This window comes from Falco rusticolus, chromosome 6, assembly GCF_015220075.1.
Source record: "Falco rusticolus isolate bFalRus1 chromosome 6, bFalRus1.pri, whole genome shotgun sequence".
Taxonomy (NCBI): domain Eukaryota; kingdom Metazoa; phylum Chordata; class Aves; order Falconiformes; family Falconidae; genus Falco; species Falco rusticolus.
In genome coordinates, this window is record NC_051192.1 from 26,264,180 (window position 1) to 26,284,216 (window position 20,037).

General features: G+C 37.4%; 1 protein-coding gene across 3 annotated transcripts in view; it reads left to right on the plus strand.

Annotated features, from left to right (window-relative positions):
* The window catches only part of SLC16A10 (solute carrier family 16 member 10), a 71,523-nt gene that overhangs the window by 44,087 nt on the left and 7,399 nt on the right, over positions 1-20,037 (plus strand). For all 3 annotated transcript variants that reach the window (XR_005104827.1, XR_005104828.1, XM_037391220.1), the window contains exon 4: positions 17,690-17,833. Coding sequence is in view for 1 of the 3 variants with exons in the window: in XM_037391220.1 (XP_037247117.1) it covers positions 17,690-17,833 (144 nt within the window). In the remaining 2 variants the exon portion in view is untranslated. The remainder of the gene's footprint in view (positions 1-17,689; positions 17,834-20,037) is intronic.

Genomic DNA, 20,037 nt, shown 5'->3' on the forward strand with positions numbered 1-20,037 from the left:
AATACTTGGCTTTTTCTGTCTCAAGCTTTGTCATTTACCACTATAGCACTAATATAACTGATCCTGTTATCTGGTGCTTCTAGCTGCCAATTCATCAGTTTTTGTTGCTGTCAACAGTAATTGATGGAGCTTTAGCTTCTGTTGATGGGGAAGCTGTCAGTCAGCCATTTTTTATACGTGTACTAAAGTTAACTTGTTTCCCTAGCAGATTTCTGCCCCACCCCTCGTGGTACACTGTTAATCCAAGAAGTTTTGATGCAGCTGGGAGATGCATTATGTGAAATGTATCTGGCTGGCACTCATTGCACTACTTAAATGGTGAATTATTTTTGAATGGCTTCCTGGTGGTGCTGTTTAAACTGAAGTGATAACAAACCAAAAGGCTTAAAAGGGAAAGCAGGGGGGGGGTGGGGTGGGGTGGGGGGAGCTTACAACCTGCTATGGGATGCTCTATTTAGACCATTACATATACCCATGTTCAAGAGTATGTGAATAGTACCCACTATGAAAACAGAATAATACTACTATTTATTATTTATCTATGATAGAACAGTAAGATTAATAATAATAGATGTCTTGAATTCTGTCAAAAAATCTTCAACTCTTTACAAGCTTATGCGTTTGTATGCAATATAGCAAGTGGTGTGTGTCACTGCTTTCTGGTGATACATTGGTTAGGTTACTGACTCTTCATCAGATACTTACTTTTAAAATTACCTTAGGGTGGGGTGGGGTTTTTTTTGAGCAGCTGTAAATGGACTTTTATTCATGGCTAGTTCTTGTTACTTAGTTTTCAATTGTGCAGATCTTAGTTTAGTTTGTAGTGTCATGTAGTGTTACAGAATATTTCAAAGGATTGTACTATTGTGACATCTTATGCTATTTCCCGGTAAGTTTTGTAGAGATGCTTTGAAATAAAACTGTTAAGAGGAGTAGAAGGGAAGTGTTGTAGAAAAAGCTATTGGATAGCTCATAAATGATCATTAGCTGTTGCAGAGAACTGAACAAGGCTATACAAACAGTCATGTAGGACCTCTAAAATATATTTATTTAACAGAAAGCTTGAAACTTTTGACCAAGACACTTGTATGAATGCTCCTTGTTTCTAGATTGGATTAAAGCTAACAGTTGACTTGTAGAGGACAAAACCCTTTGTATCTCTCTTTATATTATGAAATTTTTCTTTTTATAGTGTGCTTTCACTCCTGCTGAGTGCTTTTTGCCCCATATCAGATTGGCAGAAATTCTGATTGCGAAATACAACGTCCAGTACAGAAAAACAACTTGATCAAGGCTGTTTCTAATATAACGTTTGGTAACACTATAAAAATATTCCAAAGTACAGCTAGAATCTAATATTTTAGAGTACCTCAAAATTATGCTAAGATATTTAAATTCCACTTGTTTTTGCTCAGATGCTCAGAGTTTCAGAGGAAGCATGAAGTTTAACTATTTATAACGTAGAATCTTCGATGGTAGTCAGTTTGCTTTGTTTACCACTTTTGAGGGAGGAAGCTTCACCAGCTCTTAGGAACTCTTCACTAAGTAGTTTTACAATCAAAAGCTGCTCCTGACACCCACACATTTTTGTTCTACTTTACTTGTCTTTAAATACTCAATTCTATTGTATAATTCTCTGGTGCCTCTGTAAACAAGAGAGGAAAATAATCTTAATGTATAGTAAGCTCCCACTACTTTTAAATAAAACCATTCTAAACAAGAAGCTTAGCTTTCATTCTTGGCCTTGCAGATGGCACTGTTAAATGGAAAACAGCTTGATTTTTTTTTTTTTCCCCTCTCTCTAATCCTGTAAAACATCTGATCGTTTATAATTCAGATTTCTAACAAAAATTTAATTTAGGTACCTTTCAATATACACAAAGAATCCATGGAGGACTGAAGTACTCCTTAATTTGTTATATACCCAGGACTCTTGACCATAGTCTGAAATACTTAATGCCCAAACCAAACTCTGATCAGTGATTATCATAGGGATGGTATGAAACAGTATGAACTGGAATAAAATTTCATGTGTTTATGCTGATAAAGAAACCATGTAGGTATCATCAACCTCAGATTTCATTTTTTTTATGTATATGGTCCATTAAGTACTATGTAATTGCTCACTAATCTTTCAGAAATCTTTATATACAAACAGTTTAATAAAATAATCCTTAGCTTTACTGATGTTGAAATGGCAAATTTAAAACTTGAATTTCATCAATAGCAGTATTTCTACTTTCAGAAGGTATAAGATTTTTCTAACCTTTTGATAAATTATCAGGATTAAAAGAGTTTAATATCTGCAGGTCACATATTTAAGATTATTTTATAATTATTTTGTATGTGGTTGCCAAGGATGGATGTAGCCTCAGTAGCAGAAATCTGACAGAAAGCAGGCGTTCATATCGCTGGGTTGGAGGATGCAGTCAGAGGACTAACAGTGAACTTGCTGCTTGGGGTTTAAAGCATGAAGTCTTCTTGCAGCTAAACCCACCATTTCTGTACTTATTTCTACATAAACCTAAACTCATTCAGATACTTTGGTCTGCTTTTGGAACTAAACAAACATTCATCCCTCTAACTCATTTAATAATTGCAAAAAGAAGGGAAAATATTTTTATTTGAATGAGATATTTAGTTTTATGAACATAGCATTTATTGCTGATAAGCAATGATGTATGCTGGGGGGACTACTGAAAACCTTAGAAAACTCTCTGTGGATCTGTATTTGATAAAGTAAATAGATCAGTGTTTATGAAGGAACAGAATGGATTCTGCCCTTCAGCACAGATACTTCAACTGTAGCAGACAGCTCTGGACTTTTTTAATACTAGTTTTGTCTGCTTCTGATAAAACTGCATTTTATGTACTTCCAGAAGTACATAAAAGTACGTACTTCCAGATAAGTCAAAGGCTGTAAGAAAAAATAACTTTTTGCTAGTATATCTACCAAACCAGAGATTACTTTCCTCAACTTTGGAAAATGAGTTACTATTTTCCCATTGTATACTGCATTTTTAAAATTATAGTAATATTGGAAAAGGGATATAATACTTGGGCAAGTGACAACTTTCATTATGCTAAAAGTCTGGAAAATCTCCCACCATTAGAGCTGGCTGACAATAGCCAGGCTGCTAGTATGGGATGCTGGTTGCAAGTGCCCTAAGAAAAAACACTTAAGATGTAGAGCCTCATGTCTACAGCTCTTCCCTTAGCCCTCAGGCCTGGTTCCTGTACTCAGGTCCCATTTTTCCTACTTGGAAAGGCAGTTTCTGCCAGTGTTGGGTGCTCCTATGTGATGGAACACAGGTGCCACAGGCCCTACTGGTTAGAGCTGTTGTGTGCCACCACCACCAGCCTCCATGGTGACTGGAGGTTGCGGACTTGATGTGCTCTAGTCACTGCACATCAGCTGCTGTCCGCTGGCTTGGCACAGCGGAGGAGCTCCCAAGGTCCCAGGTGTATTGTCTCTGAGTGCTTCTGAGGCCAGCCCTTATTTCTGTGTGTCTCTTGTGTTTTCTGAAGCATATTGGAAAGGAAGATGCGTGTTGTGAAACTTGCAGTAAGCAAGAAATAAAAGCTCATTTTAGGCTTTGGAATTAGCCAGGTCTTTGCAGTTTTAACCATCTGCACTGTCTTTGCTAGGTAGAGTAAAAACTGTTAAAACCAGGGAAGAAAACCTGCTCGTGAGCTAGGCCTTAACTAAATTAAATTAAAAAAATAATTATATGGGATGCTCAATAGGATTCATATCAGGGAGCTGGCAATAATTACCAGTCCCTGACTTGTAGATACCAGCTGCGTGCAAAATAGGCATTACTCTTTTTGGCACTTGCAGGGGAGAACCAAAAAGGGAGAGCTTTTCTTATCCCACTTTAATTGGTGTCAAATTCTGTTAGTAGGTGTTCCATTCCATGTGATTTTGGGGAATTGGGAGAAATACTATAAATAGATTTTGACTTAATTTTCTAATATACTTTTAGCATTAACTCAGATTGAAGAGCAAGTTGATAACTCATAGGATTATTAAATCAAAGAGCTGTTATTCCTCTTAGTTTTAAAACCAGTTTAAACTGCAGTGACGGAGAACTTTTTCCTTTGATGTCTCTCTAAAATAGGCAAATAACCAAATAAGACTAGTTTAGTCCATTCAGGTTTAACTTGTGAATCCACAGCGGAAATCTGTTAATGCAAAATATTATTTCAAAGTTATTTTTAATAAGGCCTATCTCACAACGAAATGATTAAGTTTATTTGAAAGAAAGTATACGTGGTCTCTGCCACTTGTCCTGTGCTCGTTCTGCTAATAAACAGAGAACTTATGGTTTTCAGGAATCCGAGTCTGATATTAAGTGTTTAGTACTGTTCTCTCTTACCCTTTAAAAAAGTGTGTACTTAATCAGGATTGTGCATCCTTAATTCTTATGAGCTTGTTAGATCAATGCTATTAAAATCCATATAAGGTCACATGTTAGGTAGTTTAAAAGATATGCTGTTGCTTTTTGTACTTTATTTAGCAGGGTGAAAAGAAATGCTGCTTAAAATGCATGTTATTACTGCTTAGCTCTTCCTAAGCAGTGACTTAAGGTCACTACTAAAGGTTCAGTATAAATTTAGGACTAAATTAATTATGAAATATTTACAAAAAAAAAGGGGGCCTAGTATCATGTTGTGTTTTGATATAGCAATATGCAGCCACTATGAGGAATACTGGTAGGACTGAGAATATAATCTTAACACTTCCAGTGCAATATTTCAGTCACACAGTAATTTGTCTTGGGACATTTACAGTATCTCCATTAATTCAATTTCAAACAAAAACATGGTTTGGTTTAGCAATTACTTCTATTAAATGCCTCTTGTTAATGATAGGTGAAGGTTACCATAACACCTTAACACTGACTGGACTCTTAAACTTTCAGAATAGCTCAGGAAAAATAAAGTTTCTCACCCTGCTTTGCAGACTACTTCTTAATTTACTGTGTAAATTTGGCTTTTCCTTTTGATGCTTATGCACATTCATATTCCATGATGGGTACATACATGCATATGTAGAGATTTTTTGTTAGTAGTAATGTGGCGTGTGTGTTTTCTGTGTCTGTGCTTCATGTTTAAGGTATGAAAAAATGGCGTGTGCCTGGCCATTTTTTCTAGCAATTTTATTGGGAGAAATTTCTAGTAATTGTCTTGGGAGACAGATTTAAATATTGGATTTATTCTCCTCTGTAGATAGATACTGAAGATTCAGTGTTTCATTGCTTCTCTGAACTTGTATGTGCCAGGAATAGGTTCAGCTGACCACTAAGGAACAGGGAAGTGGAGAGTGCAGACTTAATGATTGGAAAAAACAGGTAGATACTGCCTCAGAGTCTAGAAACTGCCCCTCAGAAACAAAGCATCACCTTGGACCCCGCTTTAAGATTTTTATGAACTGTATGGGAAAAGAAAATGCATCTTGGAATGAAAAGTAAAGAGGCTTCTAAGTAGCTGGCCAGCTAAAAGGTATTCCAGAAAGGTATAGCAGCCCCAGGACTATTGTTAAGTACAGACTCTGAGGATCTCCTGGCATCTTATTTGAAAATACAACATCTGCTGGTAAATTGCTTTTCAAATTATTGGGGAAACTTTTACCAATGAGGTGAGGGTTTAGCCTCTAAATAAGCCTGGCTGCCAGCAGTGAACACTGTGTAACTGTTTCACTGGAAATTAAAACACACTACAGTGTGTATGTCCTGTGTGATGTTATGGTTTGCTATATGGAAATCAGAAACACACTGTTTGGAAGAATTCAGAGGAGATTCCTTGCTCCCCATGGTATTTTATGTTGCATGATGGTAATCAGTTTAGCCACCTTCTCTTTTTATAGACCTTGGGAATGGGTGGGAAGAAGCGCCAAGTGATGACAAGCATTCTCACATGCCGTTAATCTCCTGCTCTGCTCAGTCCACAAACAGCCATGTGAGACTGAGTACCTTGCTGTGTTTCCTTTGGAGACCACTTGGCCCATTTTTAGCATTTGAGACGGCATTACCTGGCTTACCTAGTCATCTTGGGCTCTCTTTCATCTGGATAATCCTTCTAGTTCAGTTTTTCCTATTCATTACCTCCTATGGTCTTTCAGCTGTCCTTCCAATGATACCTCTTAAAACCAGAAGTTTCCTAGGACACAGGAAATTACTTTCATCTCTTTAAAAAAAAGAAAAGTTTAGGGAAACATGTTCATCTGCAAACTGAAGTTAGGTGCAATTGAGAGGCTGGTTCTTGTGTCTTAGCTTTCAGAATTCAACATTTCCATTACATTACCACGTGTTGAAGTTCCTTAGGTTGTGTTATGTCAAAACCATTAACAATACCAGGGCCCTTATTTGAATTATTGACAGCTTTGAGGATTTTAGCCTAGGTCTTTGAGGTAACTGACTAATGCAGACAGATACCCTCTACAGAAGATACTTGGTGCTGAAATATAGAGACCTGATCAAAGAGCTCAATAGGGCTTTCAAACCCTTGGAAGTCAAACATTTTCCCTTGGCATAATATGAAGGCTTTGGTGGCCTCTTTGGTTTCCACATTTGCAAGGGTGTACTTCTCTTGCAGTAAGTTCTAGAGGCGGTTCAGGCTTGCAGATCAAAACACAACAGTGAAAACGTACGTTGTGCTACGTGCCAGGCTATGTCTGTGATCACATATGGGCTGTCAAAGGCTGGCCTGTTCCACAGGCAGGTGTTTTTTATAGATATGCTTCTGCCTTCTTGAAATTTGAGTTTGAGTGTCTGTGGGGGCCCTCCTTTTGACACCCAGGGCAATTAGTTCACTGAGGGAAGCTCACTAGTTTTAGTGACAGATACAGTACCCTCAAAACATAAACTGTCTTTTCAGAATTTGTGAATCTGTTCTATAGACAGGCCCTAGGCTTAAAGATAGCTATGGGCACTTCTGCAATTCTATCTTCTGTCATCAGAGACAAAAGTCATGGTCGTTCTGCTGTATAGGGAAGCTTTAAAGCAATGTATTTCAGATGTATCTCATCAGAACAGATGATGGGCACTTAAAGGCTAAATCATTCCATCTGTTTCTCAGATGGAAGCTAAACTGCATTCAAAATTTTCACCATCCTAACAAGGCACACTTTTTTTTTTTATTCCTGGGAGAGGCATGGAGATGGTTGGTATCACTGTAAAGTACCTGTTAGTCATAAGAACTTCTTAATGCACATAAACCCCCTCATTTCATACACTGCATCACAAAATCAGACAGCTCAGATAAACATTAGTCCATCCTCTGTGTGGCCTAGTCTGTCTCCAGATCATCTGTGTTTGTTGCTTTGAAGTTCCAGGGTCTAGTGCTCTGCCCACGTAGTCTACCCTTGGACAAAAACATAGTGCTGTCTGCTGGTCTGTATTTCCTACCTTTTGCTGGAACATCCATTTTGTTCCTGTTCTTTAGCTAGAAAAGCCTTTTCTTATTTTAGAAATAACATCATGAACAGGAGGACTTGCTGATATGGATTATAGATGATGCAGTTTTTTGCCAGATTTTATTTCCCTTCCTTTTCCTATCTGCAGTGTGAAATCCTTGGCTTTTTGTGATTTAACTATTCTACAACTGTTATATCACCTTGGACTGCCTTCTTACATTGAACCAGGATGATCTGTCCTTCAGGTCTGTTCTTTATGAGCCAGCTATTTTGACTTCTCCCATTTCTCATTCTGTATCAGTGATGTGCCTTGTTTTTGTTAACAAGAGATCAGATTCTGCTGTGCAAATTCTATGTCTAAACCTTTGCCCTGTAGAACACGTGTCAATAAAACCCGTCTTCCTGTGCAACCAGCTTGAAGAAATGAAGAGCCAAGCTCTCATGAGATCCTCTGTAGCCACAGTTTTTTCTAGGAACTTCTTGAAATTCTTACTATGTGCTTGAACACTGACTGTATTCACTTCGATGTACTCAGTTTCTGAAAGGCCTTATTTCTGCAGGACAAAACAGTCTCTCTATTCTGCCTATTCAGGAAAATAGCTATCTTCTGCTTGTAAACCGCACCTCCCTAAGCAAAAGCTCTGGGTCATTAAGAAGAATTATACTGGAAAATATGAAGGGTATAGAAACTACCCAAGATTCGCCAAGCAGAACTGAGCTGCCATATCAGGACAAGCTATAAGATAGGATGAATCTCATTGCAGTAGTTGATATTCTGCCCAACAAGACCCCAGTCATAAGCCATAACATTGCTTACAAATATTTTTGTAACTTTTCAAGCCTCCCCTACTGGTGTTGTGTTCCCTAAATATTTTCAGGTGTGACATCTGTGGATTAGACCTCTCATTTGAGAAGCCAGTGTTTCAGCTGCTGTCCTAAGAGTGGTCATCTCCACACAGACAGTGGTAGTTGCTTTGTGTTCTCTGCAGTGCATGAGCTCAAGGAGCTGTAGTGGAAAGGAGTTGCATACCTTGCAATAAGTGAAGCTTTCCAGTTTGTGCATTCTGTACCTATAGTCCTAACTCTACACCTCCCTCCTCCCTTTAAGTTGCCATAACTCTGAATCCCACAGTGAAGACAGATAGAAGCACAGATATAAATGCTGTCCTATGTGTCAGAGTACAAAGCATGATGGAAAGTATGATATATACAAATCTCTAAACTTAAGCATATTACTTGGATATGCATGCATGTTAAGTGCATACACATAGCATGTCTTGAAGAAATTCAGTTCTTGTAAGGTAAGTCCTGTCTCTGTGTCGTGAACCACTGGTATTACGTCATAAATTTGCTGCTTTTAAAATGTTGTTTAAAATATTTAATATTTAATTGGTATGTCTGGACTTTTTTACTCAAACTGGGGAAAAAAAAAGTCAGCCTCCATCACTATATTCACTTGCTTTTATGGGCTGCTGTTCAAGAAACCTGTGCATTTCTTCAGGTCTCCTATATCACTCATGTGTCTGAGGTCTACTACATCCTTCCCAGAATCTGCTGTTAGTCTGAATGTTAGTTTTGTAATGATAGGTTAGTATCTTTTAAATTATGTCCAGTACTAATAGATAACTGTGTGTCAAACAGTTATTTCTCTATACTGTAGATAATCTAAAAAAGTTAAAACTGTAGGTATAGCTGTCAATTTTAGCACTATTGCCTTTCTCATCTGCTTAATCTACCATATTTCTGTCTCCAGTGGAAGACTAACAAGGCACTGATTTTGTAAAGGTCCAATGTAATTATTAAGCAGATATCTCTTAAGACCCCAAATCTTCAGTGGCTCCCCATGCTTTACTTGCTTTTCTAATCTTTGCATTTATCTCCCTTCAGATCTCAACATCTGCTGCAGTTTGCCCAGGTTAGTGAATTTTTCCCCCTTTATCCACTTCTGTAATTATCCTGTGCACCCATTTCTTTCTCAGTATACCTCAATATGTTGATCTGGCAGTATTTATTCTTAGCTAGATTGTCCACTCTTGACATTGGGGGTGGTGGTGGGAGAAGAAATGAATTATTTCCTGCTTTATACTTGTAACTGTTATGAAAGCATATTTAAACTGTTTTCCAAATAAGTACTGGAGAAGAATAAAAATCATAAGTATGGAAAGAATAGAAACTGAAAAGAATGGTTCTGGGTTTTTTTTAGAAGTAAAAGTGAATGACAGTTTACAAAAATATTTTAGATAGCAGCTATACTCGGGTACAAACAACAAGATGGTGTTGAAGGATAAGAGCAAAGCAATCTTTCTGAGGTCTGTGTAATAGTAGCAGATTGAAAGGTCTGAGTTACATTATTATTTCCTTTCTGTCAGCCTCTAGCAGCACACTAGTTAACGCACTCTTGCATAATAAAAGCTGTTCTGATAGCAAACAGAGCATATAGTTCAAAATCAGATTAAATTACAAAGGGTTTGTGTGTTTGTTTTTTTTGTTGTTGTTGGGTTGTGTGCGTTTGTTTTTTGGTGGTTTTTTTTTTTAAGTGCTATTTTAATGGTAAACTCAGCATCCTGCCTTTGGGTGCTTGAAGCATCTTGACCTGGATCAAACTCTTCAAGCTCCACAAGTGCCTGAAATCACAGTTGATGGTTTTTTCCTGCCTTCCTTATACAGAGTAAAGAAACTAATCGCCCAGTTTAAGAGAAGAACCTTCCTTCCCTCACATACAGACCAGTTCTTGTGTCTAGTTTCTGCTCCAAGAAGAGCTGAATAGAAATCCTCTTTGCTTTTTAAATCCTGTTCAGACTTGTGAATTTCTTTCCATATATTTTGAATTTTCCCTTGAGGAAATCCTGGAACCTAGTTCTTTCCATTTGATTGCCTGTAACTGTCAAGCTGTGAGCTATTTTTCAGGTTATTTTCTGATGATTGAGTTGAAGTTTGTCACTGCTACTGAGTGGAATATTTCCTAGGAAAAGGGAGAGGTGGTTTTGGATTGTTTCAGACGGGAAAGAACTGCACATAAATGTCTGTATCCTGAGTAAGGGCTGTATCTCTGTATGAGGGGGAGAGACTATCATTATAGTGTCTTCTTGTGTTTTAAATGAAAATATGCCTGCTTAATTCCTCTGTGCCCTGATCTGGTAGATATTTGGCAGTGTATTTGGGACTTCCATCTAGAACTGAGACTCTTGCAAGGGCTTTCTTCTGTGTTTCCCAGTGGAATGAGACAGGCACTTCACCCAGCTCTGTGAAAGCTGAGGTGCTTATCTTATGACCATCTCCACAAGTAGATCTCTAATATTGAGATATTACAGATGCCTTCAGAATCGTGGCGGCTGAACAAAGGTTTGAGACTCTGTTTTGGTTTTAGTCACCTAAGTCCTAGGTTTTAAGGAGTCTAGTCCTGAGACACTTGGTGTCACAAATTCTGTTGTAGAGTAAGGAAGTCAGCCTCTCTTAGAAGATGACAATAGCATTGTAACATGTAGGTAGATTAATAAATCCGTATTTTACCAACCAGTTAAGTCAAGCTAGTTGTTTATTATGTTGTTCTTCAAGGTAGGGAAGAAATACAGTCTTTATGTTCATAAATTTTAGAAGGGGCTACTGTAGTAAGTGCTGTCTTTTCACACAAATAGGTAGTTTTGTCCTGTTTATTGCCGATTCTACTGATGAGTTGAAAAACTGACTTGAGGTAACAGCACTATTTTGTAAAATGGAAACCCATCCTTTTGTAAAAGCTTTTCATTCCTCACTAATTACTTTCACTGATGCAAATACTTCCATTCTGATCTTAGTCCATCTCCCATTGTTTCTCTTTGCCTTTGTCATCTTCCTGAGTACTTACAGAACACGAGCTCTCTCCTGATGATTCCAAAGATCTCAAATCAGTCTCATAGCTGTCTTCCAAAACGTTTTTCAAGCTGAGGGGTACTTGCCTTGCTTGACTTCTAAGACCTTTAGTTTGACTGACTACTTACAGTCCAAAGAATAAGAAGCTTCTCCAGAGAGCAATTTGGAGCATCAGGATCAGGTTTCTGAATTGTCTCTCAAATAATGATTTTCTTTTAAATCAGTTAGGAAGACTGTCTGGCTAAGGCAGATATCTTAAGTTCAGCAGTGAGAAGACATCCTTTTGTGACATGCAAATGCTGTAGCTAACACAATATGCTATTAAAGGTCTTGCTTGTTGTATTATAGTGGTGTTAGCACTTCCTTCTTTCCACTTAATGCTTCATTTAATAGCTTAATACCCAGGTAGTCCCACTTGTCCTCCCACATAGTCAACTCTAAGCTTACCTTCAACTTTGCTTAACTCAATTGTTAGAAGCTAAATATATGCGCTGTATAAAATTTATGTAATATTTCCATCAATGTCTACTTTAGACAAAAATAAGGAAGGAAATTAGGTATTTAACTGAAGTAACTATAACTACTAACAGTTCTTAGTTTTAAAAAAAATCACTTTTGTTAGAATATCTTTGCACTTATTTCTGGACAAATAGCATATGCTGTTATATTCCTCTTCTCAGTATTATTTTGTTATTTTTATTTTTAAGCTAGGCAAATGAAGTTTGACCTTACTTGTTTGGAAGTCAAGGCTAAGATATTATCATCACTAGACAAAATAGTACAATAGATGTCTTTTTTTTTTAAGTTGAGGAAGACTAAACTGGATGTATAGCAGCAGACTTGTATTGAAATTTCAATTAAGTGTGCTAAATAAAAGTAAACCATAGTATAAGCTTTCAATTTGGTATTATAAAGAGGATGAACTCGCTATATTAGGTTTTAGTTCCTTCACTTCTATTAGATGCTTTGAGAATTCCATCTTAAATTGTGTTTAAAGCAATTAGCCAAAGTGTTTCTTTTAATGTCTAGTGCATACAATGTTAGTCATTGGTGGTTAATGAAATATTTTCTTGTTACTTTGGGTATTTGTACAGGATATCTTAATCCATTGTTTTGGTAGTCCGTAATTTCCTAATCATAGCATATTATGTAATATGCTCAATTTTTATAACCTGATAACACTTTATCACATTAGTAAATGCTGCAATGATGTGAAAAGAAGTATATTATGCTTCTAAATTTTAAGTGGTGATGTCAGGAAGTTGCTTCCTTCAGTTATAAGGTTACTTTTAATCAAATGTGTAGCAGTGTTTTACCAAAGTAGAGCTAAAAAGAAAAAGTTTTGTAAGTTGTAGCACTCAGTAAGTACGTATTTGGGACTACACAAAGACATCCATCAAATCACTTCATGAATCATAGAAAATAAGACTGGAGGTAACCCAGGACTTTATCCAATTTACCCAGTTTTCTGAGTACAAACTTATGTTGGTAAAGGACCTTTTAAAATAGTCTTATAAAATGTTTTTTCAGAAGTCAAGCTTATCAAATTTCTGATTATTGCCAGATCTTTCTTTTGGATACTGTACATATGGTCCATGTCTTTAATAGTGAGTAATGACCAAAATAAAACATAATAATTCAGCTGAGGCCTTACTGGTACTCAGTAGTATATGAAGTTCACATCGTATCATGAATTACTTTTGCAATATAATGACATTATTGGAAGATGCTGAAGTTTAATCTGCTAAACTTTCAGTTCCCTTTCTAAAGAGCTGTTGCCAGATCTTTCTTCCATCTTGTATTCATGCATCTGATTTTTACCTCATGTAGTGTTTTTTTAATATTATTTACCTCATAATGTTTTCATGGAAATTAATCTTATTTATTTCATGCTATTAACTGAGATGCCAGGTTGCCAAGATACTTTTGAATTTCAGTCTTTTTCTTTACAGTGCCTGCGATACTTATTTGATGGAACTTGCAAATTTAATAAGTACATTCTCTCCCTTTCACTGTCCATAACATTAATGAAAATGTTAAATAGCAGTAGATATAGGCAGGTTTTTACATAGCCTTCTTTGGCATAGTCAGTTTTGCTTTTCCAGACACTTGAACATCTTTTTACAGTTGTTCCATTTAAGTCATGTATTCCAGACTGGCTTGTAAGAATTGTTATGTTTGAGAAAATTTCAAAATACTGGCCAGGGTCAAGTTTTGTTACATCTTCCTTCCCTCTGTTCCAAACCTCAAGGTTTGCTACTTGCCATTTAATAAAAATAAACTACGGTGGTTTTTCTCACAAATCTGTGTTGATCCTTAGCTTATGTTACCTGTTAGATGTTTATGAATAGTTCTGATTTTGTTCCCTTTTCTGCTGTTCCAGAAAGTCAAGTTAATGTGTACGATCTATAACTCTCTAGGATTTGCTGGTAGTAGCTGGTTTTGGATGTAGTGGCTAGCTGAGTTTTGAGAGTAAGGCAGGCCCAGGGAACACTGCTTTGGGCCACGAGGAGTGGATAGAACCAAGACTGTAAGTTGTGGGTAGTAGTCACAAATGAACAAATTTAAAACATGCTTAAGATGGATAAGTGATCTAACAGTTTAACTCTCAGCCCTCACGCGTGCATAACACTTCAGTTCTTACATATCCCTGGCTTTATTCCTCACCCTCGCTCTCAGTCACGGTGAGTTTCCCCAGATACGTGCGTGCCTTTACCGGTCTTGCTGCTGCCGCCCAAGCCACACCAATCCACCAGTGTCCTTGCGCCCATTTCTTTATGCTGGCTTTTGTGGCTTCAGTGGATCCAGGGTCTTGGTACCTCCAGGGGCTACAAGTGGAGGGCATGACCTGAAGATATCCTGAGAGATGAAGTGGAATGGGAGAGGGGAAGAGCAGATGTCACGGACTGTCTTGTGCTGTGGTGTACGGATTGTCCCCCATGCCTCAGGCTTTTCTCAGCGCGCAGCATGCTTGCTTGCACTATTCCCTGAATACATTTCAGGCCTACCAATTGGCACTCGCTCTCTCAGGACCCCAAAACTGGTTTAATTGTTTTTAAAATGATTAATACTTGTGACTTGAAATAGAAAACCTGTTTATTGGTTAACAACCATTGTCTTGGTTTCTCCAATGTAAGTTATATGCTGTTGGTTGCCTATTTCGATCTCTGGGATCATAGTCATCCTTCACATGCTCTTGAAGATAACACTAACGGTTCTGAGACTCTATTTTGTTTGTTATTTAGGGCAAACTTCTTCAGGACTAGCTATTTTTGGGGTGAAAAAGCAAATACTATTTCAATTATGTAATTGTCAACCTGAGTTTCTCTAATCTGGACTCCTAACCTTTTTTTATGCTAAATAGGCTTAACAGTTAACCTGTTAACTGTTATGTTCAGTTTTGTTTAAGAAATTCAGATTATACTTGTTCTGAATCTTCATGATGTGTGTATGGATTACTCTGTTTAATCTGCTTTACTTAGTGTAAAAATAGAAAACTTCCTGATTTGCCATGTAATGATCACCTTGTCTTGATTCGGAAAATTGGATTGCACAAAGAGAACTTCAAAGTAATAAAAAGGCTGTGCTAGTCTGGACTGGTTCGCTTGGGCAAAATGACAGGCTTTTTCTACATCTGGAAAAATCAGACCTGCAATTTGGCATGCACAGAGATCTCATGAGTGAAGAGCTATCTATGTTACTGAGAACAGGCAAACCCCACAGGGACATACTTCGGTCTTCAATGTGTCTGTGTGCCTGGGTCCCCGATTTGACTGCTGCAGATAATGCCTAAAGAGTCCCGTAGCTACAGCCTGTATAGTTCTGCAGTGATGAGAGCGTCAATGCATGAGATGCTGCCTTAGAAGGTTTACAAGTAATTGCCCACCATGGGATTTTTGAGTATTTCTATCAGCTAAAAATCTGTGGAAATATGAATCTCATTTGAGCCCCTTCATTATAAAAAACTTAGGAAACAAGTTAACTTATAGTTACAAGAAAAGTTCATAGAAGAGTAGCACTTACAGTACTGTATTTTCAGATATTCAGTTAATTATATTGTTGTTACTTGCAGCTTGCTTAATGACAGTATCACTGAAGATTGGATATGCTGTTAAGAATCAGAGGGTCACCTCTGAGATCACACCAGGTTGCTCAGGGCTTTGTGCACTTGGGTTTGGGACACCTCGGAGGAAGGAGACTGAATAAGCTCTGTGGGCAGCCTCTGTCACTCCCTGCTGCCCTCCTGGGGAAAAAGTTTCTCCTTACATGTAGTTGGAAGCTCTCTTTAAGGTTAGGGTGTGCTTAAGAGCAGTGAAAGCTAAACAAAATAAATACTAATTTAGATATTTGAAGATTGAGATGAGTAGCAGTTATTTTCCTATTGAAGGGGTTGATTGAACCCAGTATTTCCCCCGTACTGATTGAAGAGGACAGCGTTTCACCCGGAGTGCTGCTTTGAGAAATCCAGTTACTCAGCTGCAGATGTAGGGTTAATAGTTATCTAGATGCAGAGCTTTATCTTACCTCTTGAAAAGCCTCTGGGGAGTGGATGAATCAGGTCTGCTAATTAAACAAGCTGGAGGCTGCAGAAACATTGAAGTAGAACAGGTAACAAGAATGGCAGAAAATACCTCTGCTTCTTTTGCTGGCTGGACCAGCAGGTATTGGCAGGCACACAAAGGCAGAGGTGGGAAAACTGTCAGCTTTTCCGCTTCTCACCTTCGACAGAAAAGGAGTAAATAGAACAACTTATCTTCTATGTTTAAATATAATACTAGATGAAAAATTTCATCAGATTCTATTCCCAACTGTGTCTTAAAGCAAAGGGAGAAACCCTCAGAGGTAGAAAGAGCAAGCATATGTCTCCAATTGAAGTTGTTATTCAAAAACAAACCAAAACCACTAACCCTTATTTTTTATTTCCTTTCTGACAAAATCAATTATACTGGACAAATTAATAATAGATTTAATAGACTTTCTGTGACATGTAAACAAAGCCCAGCTGATTTTATGCTTAAGAAAATCGCCATCACTCAGCGAATCCTGTTTATATTGGAAAAAAAAGGCTCTGCCTGTGTATTAACACTCAGGCCAGGAAAGAATCTTGACTATTTTGCTCTAGAAGTGTTTACTAAACCTGAACTTTCCCATTTTGTAGATGGGAAATTAAGGGTTCTCTAGTATGAGATGCGATCGCATAATGAGAGTAACAAAATTGCTGTGCAGCTTTTGCTACCCAGGTCAGTCAGCCTGTGGTCAGACCCTCTCAAATGTTTTTACTACATCTTTATTTAAGATCAGTTTCTTCTTTTTGCTTCTTCACACCTCTGAGGCTTTATAGTTTCTTGTTTGGAACAAGTTATGAGCAGAGAGATCACAGAACAACATCTAATGCCCGCTTCGGTGTATTTGGTATTGCCAAGCATGTTTCAAATAGTGATTGTGCAAAAATAGTCTTTCTTATGGGTAATTACTGGTCTTCATGGTTGATTAAAAAAAGCCCACAAACAAAAACCACTGGGGAGACCAGAAAGAATATTAAAAAAAATTGGAATCCATCAAGCCAGTCTTGTGACTTTTTTTTTTTTTACCATGACTTAAATGAAAGGTTAGAATTACTGACCCTGGTAGTTCATCACGCTGTAGTCGATGGCCTGCTGTCAGGACCCTCGCTCAGTTGCTTTAGTTTTTTAGGCTGAAGTGGCTGTTAAATCATTCTTCCAGTCTGCCCTATTCATTGCTGCTGTAGCTGCACCCTCTCCGAGAAGTGCTTGCTGTTGTGTTTGGCACTGCAGGTGGTTCCTGCTCTCCTTCCTCCTTGCCCCTGGAGGTCATGGTGTGATGGTGGGTATCAGGATGAGGCAGTCTGGAGGGCCTCTCCTACCTGCACTCCGTGCCACTCTGCTGCTTGCTCCTGCCCTGAGCTATACTGCAAGCTTGGTAGCACGTATCTCTGTCTTAATGCACAGAACAGTACCGCAGTGATACTCACTGATGGTTCAGCACCTTCAGACCTGAGCACGTGCCCCGGCCAGTGAAACAAGCAGTTCTAGACAGCTCTTGTGGATTCTGCGTTATGTTAAATCTGTGACTGGTAAATTAAACGTGGTTGAGGACAACGCTTGTAGCTTCTCTTCAGTTTTCTTTGTATTAGACATAGCTTTGTTGTTTCCTTGAATTAAATTCCTTAATTGTGAATAAAGCAACAACACATTTCAGATTGCTTTTATTATATCGGACTTAATACTGATAAGCCAGTGTAAAACTTACTCTAAAATCTGTAAAAGCAGTAGTAGTTGACCATTTGTAGTCATATTTTTAAATCTGAAATTCACAGATTACTTCTGTTTAACTCGAGTTTTCTAAGCTTTATCTTCCTTTTAATTCTAAAGCTAATTTATTTTCTCAACTCTCTTTAAACAGATGAAGCACGTAAAAGACAGATTTGGTGACAGTGTGCCAGAAGAAGTGCTTCTGCTGTGTCTGGGCATTACTTCAGGAGTTGGCAGATTGATCTTTGGCAGAGTTGCAGATTATATTCCTGGTGTAAAAAAAGTTTATTTACAGGTATGTCTTCACACTGTTCTGAAGGAATATACAAATTATATTCTGAAGGCTTTGGTTGTAGCCTTACTACTAAGTAAGCAGAATTAACTGACTGGAGATTCAAATTTGAGAAATTCCAAAACTCTAGGAGACTTAATGTATGGCTTTTGATACTAGGAGCCTTAGGTGCAAAGTTCATTAATCTTTTTTTTCTTCATTTCTTCTCTTTTTAAACTAAGGAAACATGTCTACTACCTGCTGGCTGTTTTCAGCTGGGAATGAAAGAAATTACTAATCATTAGCATGTGAGTGAGAGAACCTTTGGGGATTCTTTAGATTCTGCTTTCCCTTTTTTATCCCATGATTTCATAATGGTTGCAGAAATATTAATTTTTTCCCCTATGTTCTTCTGTTAAAGATTTTGGATCTCTCTTCTTGATTTTTGATAGGTGATAATTTGGTGTCAAGTATGGTCTGTGCATAGTGCACGCTGGTAAAGCTATGGGAATGTAAGAGGTGCTTAGCTGAGAAGATTTTGCCAAATGAAGGGTGTTAACTTGCAGAAACTGTCACAGCTTCTGGAAATGGGGAAGCTTGGGGATGAAGAAGGATATGTACTTTTTTTTCACTCCACACTTATAAGTTGGTTTTGTTGTGGGGTATCTTTTTTTTTTTTTGGGGGGAGGAAATCTTTAGTTAATAACTTGGCACTTTATCAACCGCTGGGTGTTTTTTTTTTTTTTTTTAACATGAATAACAAGGGAGACATCTAATGGCTATTATTTGTACTACATGATTGAAAACAAAAATTGTTAGGCAAGAACCACTTTTTTGGAGGTGGCGTATTTGTTGATAGATAAATTTAGATTTCCTGATGATGGGGACTGCGACTGTATCTCATTTGCTTGCATTGATTTAATACCTATTGTTATGCTTTGAGGATATGTCAATATTGAGATAAAAATTAAAAAGGCAGTATTGAGATGTTACACATGATTTACAACTCACAAATACCAAACCTGCAGCAAAACTACAAGCTTTCTTCTTTTCCTTGAATAGCTAAAACTGAAAACCATGGACTTATGTTCAGGGCATCAGCTAGGATGCTTCTGGGTACTGTTAGTTTTAACTAGTCTTAAGTAGGAAAAACACATTAACTTTTGCTAAGCCATGCCCCAGCACCTTCAGCTCTCCTGTTTCAAATCAAAATATTTTGAGGGAAAGTGAATATTCAGCTCAAGTGTTATTCTGGATTGTCCAACAGTTCATACTATCGCCCTTTGTAATGAAAAAAGTATTTAAGAATTAATTTTGACTAATGCAAATGGAAACTCTTTCCTCTTAGAACTTTACTGTCTCACAGTTGAACAACTTAACAAGAGTTCTATCCAGCATCTTTCTGTTCCTGCATTCTTTCTTATGGACATGTTTTGCTGGATTTTGCTTTATAAATTCTACCTTTAGAAACAGAATGATGCATTCTATCTCTTCTGTGTACAAAGTTTAGTGATTCTGGTTTTAGTCCTGCTTTTACCATAATATGATAATACAAAGAATCTGGTCAACAATATCTTGTTTATAGTTTGTGTACAGAAAACCACATTACTACTTAGACAGAAACTCGTCTCAAATATTTGTGTCTTCTGTATCGGAGTACACAGAACTGGTAATTTCTTCACCTCTATCCTTAAGTTCCTATAAGAAGCCTAGTTCTTCAGTGTTTCTGTTTCTGTGCCATACTTAAGATGCTTCACAACAGTTTTTCTTTAGTATGCTAAATAAAATACAGTATTCAAAAAATTGTTATGCTGACCTGAAAATCAAGTTTAATCTGTCTGCTTAAAGACTTTTCCTAATGATGTAATTTATTTGATGTCACTTATATATATGTCACAAAGTTGTGATGTCTAGTAGTTTTTAAGTGACTTTGTCTTTCTTCAATGGTCTACAAGTGACCAATGCATAATGCAGATGTCTTTTTTGGAAAATGTGTATGTGCAGTTAAGTGGGACATTGTTTTCCTGTGCTGACATATGGATGCTGCAAAAGCAAAACTCTTACCTTTTTTGTTTTCTTTTTAACTCTGATTCATTTTGCTGAAAGACAAAGTTTTATTACTTTAATTTACAACAAACAAATAATAAGCTTAATCTAAGACTGTAATATAAAAAAATCTTTGTAAGTGTGCACAGCTACAGGAATAAAGCAAGATACCTTTATGTGGA